Below are 13,694 nucleotides of genomic sequence, written 5' to 3' on the forward strand. Positions count from 1 at the left end.
TACATCCCTGCAAAGGAACACGGCGCCCTGTGTGCCGTGGTTCACATGGGGGTCTGGGCTCTGTCTGTCGAGGGACTCATCCAGATAGGGTGTGGAGCCTGCCCTTGACAGGCCAGTACCGTCATGCTGCTGGGGTGATGCAGGCAGAGAAAGGTCATTCCCTAAATCCCCCGATTGTTCACCCTGACGTGCAGAGATGACTTCTCAGATCTGAGGATGGAGCTGCAGGCTGGCCTGGAGCTCCGGTCAGTGAGGCTGACACCTTCTCAGCCACAGTCGGAGCGCCAGTACCTGGGGTCAAAGAGCAGACGGGCTCAAGCATAAGATGGGTCTGCTGGGGCAGGGAGAAACAGAGGCGTGTAGGCCAGTGGGACACGGGATCAATCCCTGGGTGGGGAAGATCCCCTGGAATAGGAACTGGCAGCCCACTCCAGTCTTCTTGCCTGGAGAATCCCATGGACAGAGGAGCCTGGAGGGCTACAGTCCATGGGGTCGCAGAGTCAGACATGACTGAGCGTGTATGCACGGCAGAGGCTGGTGGGGGCCCAGCTGTCAGAGGCACAGCATGGCTGCTGGAGAAGGAAAGGGGGCTGCTGGACCAACCAGTGAGAGAGAGGGGCTGGGGAAACCCCAGATGGAGCTGGAGGACAGGGGAGGACTGTTCGGATCCCCCGCCCTGCTCTGTATATCCTCCACCCATGGCTTATGTCATTTCATATGGTTTCACTGTCTTCGTGTTTTGTGTGTGTGTTCAGTCACTCAGCCGTGTCCGACTCTTTGTGACCCCATGGACTATACCCCGCCAGGCTCCTCTGTCCGTGGGATTCTCCAGGAAAGAATACTGGAGTAGGTGGCCATTTCCTCCTCTAGGGGATCTTCTCAACCCATAGATGGAACCCACGTCTCCTGCCTTGGCAGGTGGATTCTTGGCCCACTGAGCTATCAGAGAAGCCCCTGTCGTTGTCTCTTATTATGCACCATTTGAAATTCTTTTTGGAGGCAGAACTTAAATAGGAAGATCCAGACACGCAGGTCTAGCTCAGGAGACCCCTGTGATGGGGAACCTGGTGTCTCCAGGTAGAGTCTCCTCCTCAGGGCTCAGAGTAGTTGAGAAGGAAGAGTAAACCCCAGTCCTGGAATCTTGCCAGGCAGCATGACCCCCGGGCCACGACAGATGGGACTGCCTGCGCATTTCACAGGATGCCGAGTCCCCTCCAGCGCCCCTGTGCTACAAGCCACGCAGCTCAGAGACGTGCCTTGGAAACCGGTCTCACGTGCTGCAGCCAGCGCTCGCTGCCTCGGGCAGGCACGCGGTGAGGCCTGAGAGCCAAGTGCGGTCTGGGCAGCTGTAAAACCAAGCTGCTGAGGAAAGAGCCGGCCTCTGGAACCGGTGAAACTCTGACTCTGGCCCTCTGCGGTTGAGTGAGGTCTCCTCTGGGTCTCGGTGGTCCCGCCTTTAAAACGGGGCTCAGAGCGCTAGTGTCCTGGGGCGCGCATGGGTGCCCAGCCACGCGCGCTGAGCACTAGGAGTGTGTGGCACGTGACAAGCGCAGTGTGGGCTCAGAGGGCTGCTGGGGACGTGGGGCCTGGCCTCGGGCTCGCTCGGCCCTGGGGCTCCCCTGGGGTGCAGTGCTGGTAAATGACAGCCCACGGCGCCACCTGACCAGGCTCCCACGTGGCCAGAGCACAACGTGAGCCATGCCGGGTCCTTGAGAGCCGGGCCTGCGCAGACCCCGTCCACCTGGTTACACTGCGTTGCTCACACGTGGTTTATGTGCTGCACTTGGCTCTCATATCCAAAGCAGGCTCCCTGCGTCCACCACGCCACAGTCCCAAGAAAGGAGGATTCGAGGAAAGGGTTCACGTCCATGTGGTGCCGGGACCCTCAGGGGCGGAGGCTCCTCCCGCCCAGGCTCAGGCAGGGTCAGGCCTAAGAGCGAAGCCCAGGAGAGCAGCAGACACAGCCCACGTCCGGGACCTCACAGTACATTCAACATCGACAATATTGCACGCCACCGCACCATCTTGAAAAGGCTCCCCGGGGCGTGACGGGGTGGGGTCGGGGGCAGGACGCAGCCCACACAAATGGAGGGACACAGTCTGAGTGGAAAGGGGTCATTGCTTTAATTTAGGTCAGGACCCACCCCGGGGGGCCCGCCCGCCCCAGCCCAAGGCAGAACCACTGGCCCTATGTCAACATGATCGTTACAAAAATAAATATGAAAAAAGCAGCCGCTCTTTAGTGATCGTGGAATTAATCTTGACAGCAATTAAATGTGTTTAAGCATCTGGCATGTCTCCTAAATTGCACCGAAAGAATCTGGAAGCACTTGGTTTGGCCTCAGAGGCAACCCGGAAGGGGAGGCGGGGGGGTGGGGGGCCCAGCCCCAGGCCCGGCCCAGCGCGGTGCCCCGCCCCCGGCCCGCAGGTCACATCTCGGAATCAGCGTACATGCCGTTGATGAGATAGTCCACCTGCGTGTAGTCCTTCTTCCTGTAGCTCTCGTAGGCCTGCAGGGCGAACAGGATCAGGACCGTGATGAAGAGGCTGACCCCCAGCAAGAGCACCGCCAGGAGGAAGCTTCTGTTCACGGAGGACAGGGTCAGGGGCTCGCTGGAGGCCACCAGGTACCGGCCCTGGGTGCTGGGCTGGCACGAGTCTGTGGGTGGCACCTTGGAGTCCCCGGGGGTCGGCCCTGGGGAAGTAGTACCAGGCGTGGCCACAGGCTTGGCCTGCTCCGGCGTCTGAGGTGTGCCCGGCTCTGGGGCCCCCGGCGTGGCTGTGGCAGGGCTGGGCCGTGTCGTGGGGGTCGTGGCCTCCACCGCGGGGGCCGGGCTGCTGTGAGGTGTGGGTGCTGCCGCCGTGCTGACGGTCAGCTCGGGGGCCTTGGCTGTGGTGCCCACGCTTGTGGACACGGAAGCCGCAGATGGGGAGGCGGGCTCCGGGGTTGTGTTTAAGAGGGTGGGTGTGGGCCTCCGGGCCGTGTCATCCACAGTCCGGGGCGTCGGCGTCGGCGCCTGGATGGTGGGGCCCTGCGCGGACACACTGGGTACGCGGGGACTCGAGGGCGTCAGGCTGGCTGTGGAGAGGCTGGCAGTGGACCTGGGAGGACCGGGTGAGCCTGCGGGGCTGCTGACACTGGCGGGGGTCGCGGCAGCGGGCTGGGCACTTGTGGCCAGTGTGGGTGTGGCGGGTGGCATGGCTGTCGCTGGCCTAGACGACGAGCTGTTGCCAGGCGCCCGCGTGCCGGGTGAGGACGGGGTCCTCCAGGCAGACACCGGGGCTGGCGGCGTGGGCGCCCTGGAGGCAGCTGCGGCCCGGGTCCCTCCAGCTGTCACGGAAGCGCCCACATCTGTCCTGTGTGTTGTCCCCGCTGTGACTGCAGGAGAGGTGTGGTTGCCTCCCCAAGTCCCTCTGGTCGGCGTGATGGGAGACGGTGTCGCCGGGGTCATTCTTTCAGCTGTTCTGTTCAAGACTCCGGTCACTGTTTCCACAGATGAGTTTGTCTCCGAATGCTCCCACGTCTGGTTGAGGACTGCGTACCATTAAGAGTCGGAAAAGGAGAAAGACAAATGATCGTCTTCTCATTAGAGAAGTGGATTATTCAGGTGGATTATTCAGAGTCGGTCTGAGTTTCCGGCCCGTGGGGCTGGCCGGGGAGGACGACAGCGATGCGGGCCCAGGGTTCCCTCTTAGCTCACCACGCACCTCTGGCCTGCAGCCCATCACACGGGTGCTCAGCACTGTGGTTTAAAAACTCCTTTGCTCTCTGAACCCCAAATGCACAGAAGACTTCAGAGCTTCACCCTTTGATCCAATTCCCAAAATATCAAAGTCTCACATCACAGGTGTGATTCACCATTAAAAAAAAATATCCAACACACACCCAGGTTTTCAAAGCAGCTAAATCGTTGCCCAGATATTCACACCGTGCCACAATTCTTGGCTTTATGGAAGGACTTACAGAGAGATTTCTGGGGATGCACAGTGCCTGGCACAGAGGAGAAGCGCAACTAAACAAGTGCTGTTTGGGTCGACCAGCTCCCCAGTAAAGACTGGGTTTATGGAACAAATGAAATTTTGCAGGACCCAGTGAGTAACCCTCGTGGGGCTCAGAGGCTGGGTCCCACATCGGCCGGACAAGCCTCCCCAGCCCAGCCCCCGGGGCCCCGGCAGGCCCGTCCTGTGGACGCACGGCTTTCTCACTTACATGGATGCTCCAATGTGTGCAGGCTTTCGCATAAGGACCAGGAGGAAACCCAAACGAGCATGAGGGCTGTCCACATCTTGCAGGTGGGCCGGGAGCGAGGCTGGGTGGTCCCCGAGGCTCCCAGCCGGCCGCGCCTCAGACTGCTAAGGGCTCCCTGCTGCTTGGCCGAGGGACCTATGGTCAAGACAGCAGGCGTCTGGTCAGGAACACGGGGGCAGGGGCTCCCCTGTCACAGGAGGGAGGGCTCCGGCGGGCCGCAGGGTGCAAACCCAGCCAGATGTCCCTCCGGGGCCTGCCATGCGGGAAGGGTGTGCCGATTCTCAGCCACGTGTCCAGAGATTGGCCCAGTGCCTGCTTTCATGGGCTAAGAGCACTTCTTGACCCAATTTCACTACGAGTCCCACCATCCCACCCCGGAGTTCAGAACATAAAAGAGCAGCAGAGAGAAGGTATAAAGACTTTCAGTTACCAAGATCACCCAAGTCCTCCTCAACGTCTCCTGCAGCCTGCAGGACCTGTGATGGTTGAGCGCACGGGGAGATGCCAGGAGCAGCCAGCCATCACTCATCTGTCATCCGGCCACCCATCCAGCACGCCCTGAGTGCCTGCTCCCGTGCCATGCAACGGACTCAGGACAGAAAGATGAGAGCCACACAACTCTCTCCTCTAGAGGGAGGCACAGAAGAGTGGTCACAGCAAGCTGGTGCCACTGCAGAACAGAGCGTGACTCGGGCTCGGGAAACAGCGAGGGGATGGCACCTGGGCAGGCCGTGAAGGGGGAGGGGGAGGCGGGCCCTCCGGGCGGAGGCCCCAGAGGTAGGTGGGAAGGGACTGGGTGCTGCAGGGCCCAGAGCGGGCATGGAATTCAGCTGGTGGGGGCTGGGGCAGGGTGCCGGGTTGGTTTCCTGGGTGCCATCTGGGCCATGTTCTGAAAGACAGATAGGGTCCACCTGTTGGGAAAGGGGTGAGGGAGGTGGGTAGGAGGGAGCGGCGGGTGAAGACAGTGGGGACCAGGGGATGGTGTGGTGAGACCTGGGGGTAAACTAGAGAGGGGCGGATACCCAGGTGTGGTTTGGATTTGGGGGTGGGGGGATGGGAGCCCCTGCAGGTTCTGCCCGAGGCAGGGGTGTGGCAAGTATACACAGGGGTTCCAGGTGACGGGCATCTCGGGGGGCAATGCAGGTGGGAGGGGGCGGGGTCCGAGGAGGCCGAGAGAGTCAGCCCGGGGGTTCCACGGTGAGCGACAGAGGGCGGGCTGAGTGGGCCCGCTCGCAAAAGCCCGGTCTCCGAGGGTGACGGTGCAGCTGCAGGGACTGAGAGTCCCCACTGCGGCTGAGCGTCAGCAGAATGAGGACTGGGCGCCCCGGCGCACCGGTCCCCCCATGCTCACCCCGGTCTCTCCCATGTGCCAGCACCCTCCCGTCCCTCGCTGCAGGGCAACCGAGGGGCCTGGTAGCCTTGAGGGGCCCGTCACTTCATGCCCTGCTGGTCCTGGGTGGGCCCTGAGCCTGTTCTCAGCCCCGCCCAGCCACCGGAGTCCCACGTGGTAGCCCTCGAGGCCTGGGCCCTCCCTGGACAGGGGCCCAGCCGCGTGCACCCTGGGTTAGTCCCGCGACCCGGCACTCCACGAAGGCCCAGGGCTGCCAGAGCACAGGCTGCTGGAGTCTGGGGGCAAGTGAGGGGACTGGGGCCCCTGAGGGCGCCCCCCACAAGCAGTCCTGCCCGCAGGCACCCTAGGCAATCAGCGCGAAGCTCTGGAGTTCCACAGAGCATCTTGCAAGGGAGCCTTTAAGTCGTCCTGAAGGAAATGTGCTGACCGATTCCTTGCCCGGCATGATGCTAAGTGCTGCTCTGCATGGACCAGCGGCCGGGCTGGCTCCCTGGCCTCCCAACAGCCCCGAGAGTCACCTTCAAGCGTCCCCATCCTGGCCCTGCGCCATCTGCCACTCCACAGCTGCCAGAGAGATTTCTGTAACCCCCAAAGCCCACCCTGTCTCCGCTGCTTAAACCCCTACTCTCCCAGGATAATTCCAAAGCTTACTGATCAGGGATTTTGGCAGGAACTAAATCGCCTGTGGCTGGCGATTTGTCAGGTAAGTGAATACTGAAATGTAACCCTGAATATTCATTGGAAGGACTGATGCTGAAACTGAAGCCCCAATACTTTGGCCACTTGATGGCAAAGAGCTGACTCATGGGAAAAGACCCTGATGCTGGGAAAGATTGAAGGTGGGAGGAGAAGGGGACGACAGAGGATGAGATGCTTGGATGGCATCATCGACTCAATTGATATGAGTTTTAAGCAACCTCCAGGAGATGGTGAAGGACAGGGAAGCCTGGCGTGCTGCAGTCCACGGGGTCACAAAGAGTTGGAAACGACTAAACGACTAAACAGCAACTTTAGGTAACAGAAGACGCATCAACACGTCTCTGGTCAGTAAGCTGTCAGTATGGCGAGGCAGCCTCCCAGGTCTGACCCTCGGCCCCTCCTGGATGCACCCACTTCCACCAGGCGCGTGAAAGACCTGCAGTCCCCCACCCGCCCCCGTGCAGCATAAACGGGCCCCTTGGGGACATTGCAGGGTGGCCCCAGAACTGGAAAAAACCCCCTCAGAGCACAAACTCTGCTGGAAGGCTGTGCTCCGCACCCCCACCCCACCCCCACCCCAGGCTTCTAACCAAGTGTCACTAACTCCAGTTTAGCCTCATGGTGCACTTTCCTGCCAAAACTGTCCCGTCAGGGTTTCTGGGGTCTCACAGGTGTCAAAAGGTCCCTTGGCCCTACCAACCACAGATTCGCATCTGCTCTCTTGAGTGCGAAAGGCATTCTTTGTTCTGACAGAAACACGTGGGGGTAGGGTGGGCAGAGAAGAAACAGACCAATGTCATGAGCGTGGAGTGAACCAGGGAGGTTTCAGGCACAAAGAGTTCACACACCACCACCACCCCCACCCGTTCACGGCTGAAGCAGACGCAGCTGGACTCTCCGTAAATAAATGTATTGAAATGGCTCTCTTCGGCCAGTCACACCTAGCAAGTGCAGTGACAATACTGCCACCACCGAGCCCCACCTACTCCCTGTCTGAACCCTGGATCTCAGGGCTTCCAGAATGCACCCCGGGCCTTAGGGCCTTCCGCTGCCCCTACGGAATCACTACAGAATCACTACGAATCTCAAGAGCAGGATCAGCAAGCTTTTTCCTGTGAGAAGCTTGATAGTAAGTATTTCAGACTCAGTGGGCCATATGGTCTGTCTTGGCTACTCGAGTTTGCAAAAGCAGGCATGGACACTAGGCAGGTGATGGGTGTGGCTGTGTCCCAATAAAACTTTATTTACAAAGACAGGCAGTGGGTGGGACATGGCCCCCCCTGGCTCTGGGACTTCACTGAGCTTCAGAGCTGACATTCCAGCTAAAGCAGGAGGAACCGATTCAGGGGGCTGAACGAATTTCCTCCTTCTGTCCAGCTCCTCACCCTGGAACAGACATGGACTGTACCATTCTTGGTCCAGGGACGGCCTCCAGGCGGCCTCTTCCCGGGGCCCCTTCTGCTATGAGAGGCCCCCTCCACCCCCAGCATCGCTGAGATGCATCACCCCAAGGGGCTCCCACAGTCTCGTGGTGTCACAACACGAGGCCTAGGGGGTACCTCCCAGAAAGAGAAGATGGCCAGAGGACCACATGGTTCCCATGCCCACCGGGGAGCCAAGTCCGGGGCCACCAGAGAAGGCAGAGGCTCTGTCGGTGCAGTGCCACCGGCCAGGCCTTCTGGTCACTGGATGGCTCGGCCCGCTGATGTTCGCGCTTTCTTTTGCCCACCCTGACCCTGCAAAGCCCCCACAGGGCTGTTTCTGGGCTCCCTGTCCTGTCACTGAGCAGGCGGCCCTGCCCGCGGGCCTTGGACACTCACGAGAGGCAGCTGCTCAGGGCGCGCTCCCAGGCTGGGCATCCTCCTTGGAGAGCTGAGGGCTTGGCACTGAGGGCTCGCAGGGTGAGGAATGGCTTTGCGGGAGGCGAGGGCAGCTTTTCGGGGCACTCCCAGGTCATGGCACGCTCTACGGCGCAGGTGGGATCCAGGCAGATGCTCCACTCTGGCAAAAGATGCATCTAGGGTTTGAAAAAGAGTAAGTGCTCCTTAGGAAAAGCAGGGGGTAACATCCAGTGAGAAGGGAGGCATTGTCCTAGGAGCCAACCAAAACTTCAGAGGAGTCCAGGATACAGTGTAAAGATATGAACCAGCACGCATGATTCTGTCATTGGTGAATATCTGATACATACTCAGGAAGAGATGCAAGAAACTCACCGCTTTCAAGAGTGGCACAAGTAGGTGGTGATGCCTGATGACCGCCACTGGCTGGCTCACTATCACAGACACCCACGTGCACCCACCCTGTGGGGCTCCTGGGCACACAGATCTTTTTGTCCCCCCTTTCTTACAGGCAAGACTCCAGGCTCCATGACCTTTTCTGAGTTCCAAATGGCCTAACAGTTGCTAACCACGGGAGGAACAGGATGAAACCCAATGCAAGACTAATGGACCTGAACAGATTCATCAAGATTAGGAGTGGGCCATGGACCTGAACAGATTCATCAAGATTAGGAGTGGGCCCACCCTGCACACACCCTAACCTTGTCAGCAACCTCACCCTTTTGCAACTTTGCAGAAGTTACTGCCTTGTTCCTTACCACATCCCCATGCCTGACTGTAACCTCTTCCAAGGGAAGCGGGCACAGTTCTTAAGGCACTAGCCTACTGTGCTCACCTTTGCATAGCAAGGTAAGAAAGCCACACTTTCCTTCTCCTCCATGACTGTCTGCATATCTGTTTAGCCATGGTGCGCAGAGTCAAGGTTTTGGCAACACACACACACATACATAGGCAGTCACACTCATGCACAGAGCCACACATGCTCCCATATCCACGTGCCCAAGGCAACACGCATGCACACTGCCCTGCATGTACACGTGCAATCATACCTGTGCGTGTGTGCAACCACACACATAGTTACATACACGAGGTGAGCGTGCTCACGGAGCATCTCTCAAGCTATCTCAGGGAACTCCACGGGTCTCTCAAGAAACCTCTGACGGCTCCCATCACCGCCTCTTCCCCCAGCCAGTGCGGCTGGTAATCACTGCTACAGAGACAGGAATTGGCCGCTGTGTAGTCAAGAGCAGGCCCTTGTGCCATGACTTCCTCCCTCTGGTATGGCACAACCCCCACCTTCCAACCCCGTATTCTAAATGTCAAGATTCCCCTGTCGGGACCTGTGCTAATCGAAGTTGACTCACAATGGAAAGTTAAAAGTGAAGTCGCTCAGTTGTGTCCAACTCTTCGCCAACCCATGGACTGTAGCCCATGAGGCACCTCCATTCACGGGATTTTCTAGGCAAGAATATTGGAGTGGGTTGCCATTTCCTTCTCTGGGGGATCTTCCCAACCCAGGGATTGAACCTGGGTCTCCTGCATTGCATCTAAGCCGCCAGGGAAGCGCGATGGAGAAACCATCACTAAGACTTAGTATCTGGTTTCCCCTGCAGAGGCTTTTGGTGTTGTTCAGTCGCTCAGTCGTGTCCAACTCTTTGTGACCCCATGGACTGCAGCACACTAGGCTTCCGTGTCTTTCACAGTCTCCCAGAGTTTGCTCAAACTCATGTCCTCTGGGTCAGTAATGCTTCAGTGAGCCTTAATGGAGGGTCTGGCCATTATTCTCATTATTTGGTGTAGAAAGACTGGGCAGGTCAAGGTCTCAGAAAGACACCCTTGGAGCAGGAAGGAAACGGTGTTAAGTAGGAGAGCAGGCCAGGAGGAAAGGCGGGAGGTTAGGCTGGTTCTGAGAGTTCTCATTTTCAGGGCTCAGCTCCTCACAAGCTGTGCAGGGAAGGGACAGGAGCCAGGCAACACTCCATGAGAAAGGCACCCTGAGACATGGCCCTGGGCACCAACGTCATCATCTTTCTCTGGTCCTTGACTTCGTGCTGCCTCACAACATCTCCCACTTCCGACTTCCCTGCTCTCAATCTTGGCTTGACTTTTAAACTTCTTTGAAACTGTGATATACAGGCATGCAAGTTACCTGAAATCAGACTCCAAATTGCTTAATTCATTTTTCTGGCTTACACAGGTTCCTGGGCCAACACAAGTGTTACCTGCCACATTCCATCACACTAGTAACTTTTTTATCAGTGGCAGCGGCAATGTGACTCCAACTGGAGAAACACACACCAAGGAATAGGGATTGCAGAAACAAATGCAGGGCAAACCACAGACATCTGTCCTGACACGTCACCTGGCTGAACTTTGGTATCAGAACGCAAGGAACACAGGCGTGTGGTTTTGTGTCTTTAGACATTGTCCTGGGTTCCAAAGGATGTGTGTCTGTGGCAGATGGGAACCTGGAGCGCTGGAGAGCATCTTAATTATATTGCTTCCTTCCAGGCTTCTGGAGTTTTGGATATGATGCTAATTGCTGATCAAGAGCCTAATTTTTGCTGGCCACGTGGTAAATTCCACATTCCTTTGTCCATCAGGCAAGTCTGGCCTATAAGCTGAACATCTGTATTGAAATTTTAGAGACGATTGCTCCAGGGAGGGGGGAAAAATATTATTAAAGGTAGATTTCTAAGTAGGTATTTGTGTCTTATGGCAAACCATGTGGATGCTGGCTACTCATGCTAGCTTAACAGCTAATGGCAGAGACTAAGCGGCTCCCCAGACTCACGTGGGGGAGGCAGGCAGGTGAAGTGGAAATGCATAAGCCCCTCTCAGGTAGAGAGGGCTTGGGGGAGGCCTGGGTCGCCTGAAAGGGCCAACTCTGTCGTTGAGGGCAACACTTCCTGGGGCCCAGCCTTGGGCCGGGCAGGACCTTTTAACCTCCCCACCCATCCGGGTGTGTCCCAACTTTCCCTCCTTCGCTCCCAAACTGGACCGACCGCGTCTCTTCTTCTCCGGTTCGGGGTTCTCTTAAGGCCCCCTTGTGCCTCCTGCCTCTTGGGCTCCCCCATCCCCGACCCTTCCCCCAGCTGATTCCTCCCTCCGACCCTCCCTCTCCTCCTTCCTCACCTCCAATCGTCACCAGTGTGCACTCCGTATCCCCATTCATCTCGTCGCTGCCTCCCTCCGCCGCCCCTTGAGTCCCCCATGCACCCCACCTCCCCCTCTCCGCCCCCAAGCCGGTACAGGCAGCAGTGACAACAGCTCCCCGGGACAGCAGGGAGGCCCGCTTACCCGGGCGCGGCAGGCCTTGCGGCGGCCCGGCGGCCCTCGGGCGGCGGGGAAGCGCCCGCGGTCCGGCGTGGGGACGTGGCCGGCAGCAGAGCCGCGGGACCCGGTGCCAAGACGGCTCAGGGCAGCCGCCCCAGCTCGGCCCCGCCCCGGCCCGCCCCGGATGTGACGTCACGGGAGGGCGTGCCAGGGTGGGCAGGGCAGCCCTGGACGACCCTGGAGCCCGACTCTGGAAACGAGTGGCGCTGCCGGAGGCGAGCCGGAAGTGAGGGGCGTGGCCGAACCCAGGGCCACGCCCACCACGGAGCGGCTCTGGTTACACGGGGAGCGCGGCCGGAAGTAGCTATTTTGGACGGGTCTCTCACGGAAGTGGTGGTTCCTGGGGCTCTGCCACCTGGCCGCGTATACCGCCCTGTCCGCCGGAGGGTCTCGGAGAGGGTCATCTCAGACCTCCCTCGGCGGCGTGGCTGTGCCACGTGCCCGCCCCCACCCCACAAACTTTATCCAGGCCCAGGGGCCCGCGCTGGGACTAAGTAATAGTAGAGATGGCCACCCGTGGGTCTTGAGCGCTTGCGCGCGCCAAGCCCTGAGCTTGGTTCAGTGATTTTACTCTGCAGTAACCCTGTGACACGCTTCGCACCCCTTTTACAGACGCTGAAACTGAGGCTCACAGAATGTTCTTTAATTCTGAGCCGTGAATAACAGTGGGGCAGAATGAAGTACAGAGTAAAGCTGACGGGACTTGACCTTCATTAGAAATAGGCTTTGAGGACTGAGACAGAGGCTCAAGAGGTATTGGTGGTGGTGGTTTAGTCTCCAAGTCGTGTCCGACTCTTGCGACTATAGCCTGCCAGGCTCCTCTGTCCATGGGGTTCTCCAGGCAAGAATACTGGAGTTAAGTTGCTGTGCCCTCCTCCAGGGGATCTTCCTTACCCATGGATAAACCATAATGGAAAAGAGTATTTTAAAAAGGAATGCCTGTACGTATGGGCTTCCCTGGTGCCTGAACGATTAAGAATCCACTTGCCAATGCAGGAGATGTGGGTTCGATCCCTGGGTTGGGAAGATCCCCCGGAGGAGGGCATGTCAACCCACTCCAGTATTCTTGCCTGGAGAATCCCATGGACAGAGGAGCCTGGTGGGCTGCAGTCCATAGCGTCTCAAAGAGTCAGACATGACTGAGAACTAAGCATAGCACACAAATACATGGAAAAGCACAAAATCGTTGACTTGAGATTCCTGGTTTTCTTGAACAGTAGTCTTTTGATGTTCCAACTCGCTGGGTTTTGTTGCTGAAACTCCTATATCTCCTGGCTCCTCCCTTACCTCTTCGGGGAAGTATCTCAGAATTTTCTGAGATGCTGTGTACTTGGCTTAAGTCTTCAGTTTTGTCCGCCAAATAACACATAATTCTCAACTTGTAGGTTGTATGTCTTTTTCAGTCAGCAGGGCCCTGGGCTGAGAAACTAAATGTGACACAGAAAACTGGGGGTGTGTGACAAGGTCAGCTAGCCAGCTGTGAGCCCTGGGAGCACCTGAAACTCACTTTAGTGATGGCACCGCCCAGTACCCCATGGTTTCAGGTTGTGTAGAACTTACTCTGAAAGACATAGGTTTGCTGAGATGTAGATCAGATGGAAGGGTTCATGAAGACAAGATCCTTTGGTTTGTGTTTGCTTTAATTTTCCCAACTAGCTCCGATCTAACATGAAAAGTACAACATCTCTGTTCAATTCAGAAGTGAAAATACACTCAAGCAACCAGTTATAGTTCTGTGCTTGCCTTCCTCAAAGTTAGCTTCTGTGATCCTGTGTGTTATTTCCTCTTTGGCAAAACCGGAACAATTTTTACTACAAGGGCTGAAATTACAAAGATAAGACACAGCCTTCCTTCTTAAGGAGCTCATGGTCTACAGCTGGGTCTGCTGGCCCTCTGTCTGCTTTTACAATTTTATTTATTTGCCTGTTTATTTTTAGCTGTGCTGGGTCTTTGTTGCAGCGAGGGCTTTTCTCTACTTGCAGCAAGCAGGGACTACTCTCTAGCTGTGGCGTGCAGGCCTCTCATCTCAGTGGCCTCTTCCATTGTGGAGCGCGGGCTTTAGGACACACGGGCTTCAGTAGTTGCCACACGTGGGGTCAGCAGCTGTGGTTCTTGGACTCTAGAGCACAGGCTCGATAGTTATAGTGCACGGGCTTAGCCACTCTGTTGCTCTGAAGCAGGTGGGATCTTCTCGGATCAGGGATTGAACTGTGTCTCCTGC

At 57.6% G+C, this 13,694-nt stretch overlaps 1 protein-coding gene across 6 annotated transcripts; it reads right to left on the reverse strand.

Moving 5' to 3' along the window:
- Positions 1-2,112: 2,112 nt before the first annotated feature.
- Positions 2,113-11,584, reverse strand: C5H11orf24 (chromosome 5 C11orf24 homolog). 6 transcript variants are annotated; one of them, XM_065937926.1, is made up of 5 exons: positions 11,438-11,584; positions 9,187-9,347; positions 8,120-8,316; positions 4,211-4,384; positions 2,113-3,535 (listed from the first exon to the last, which is right to left on the reverse strand). In XM_065937926.1, the coding sequence occupies exons 4-5, from the start codon at positions 4,284-4,286 to the stop codon at positions 2,430-2,432; spliced, it is 1,182 nt and encodes a 393-aa protein (XP_065793998.1). In that variant the 5' UTR covers positions 4,287-4,384; positions 8,120-8,316; positions 9,187-9,347; positions 11,438-11,584; the 3' UTR covers positions 2,113-2,429. The 6 variants fall into 6 exon arrangements, with proteins under 6 accessions (XP_065793998.1, XP_065794000.1, XP_065793997.1 ...); XM_065937928.1 differs by lacking the exon at positions 9,187-9,347 and having other exon boundaries at positions 8,120-8,300; XM_065937925.1 differs by lacking the exon at positions 9,187-9,347.
- Positions 11,585-13,694: the final 2,110 nt, after the last annotated feature.

The sequence above is a fragment of the Muntiacus reevesi genome, chromosome 5 (genome assembly GCF_963930625.1).
Source record: "Muntiacus reevesi chromosome 5, mMunRee1.1, whole genome shotgun sequence".
Taxonomy (NCBI): domain Eukaryota; kingdom Metazoa; phylum Chordata; class Mammalia; order Artiodactyla; family Cervidae; genus Muntiacus; species Muntiacus reevesi.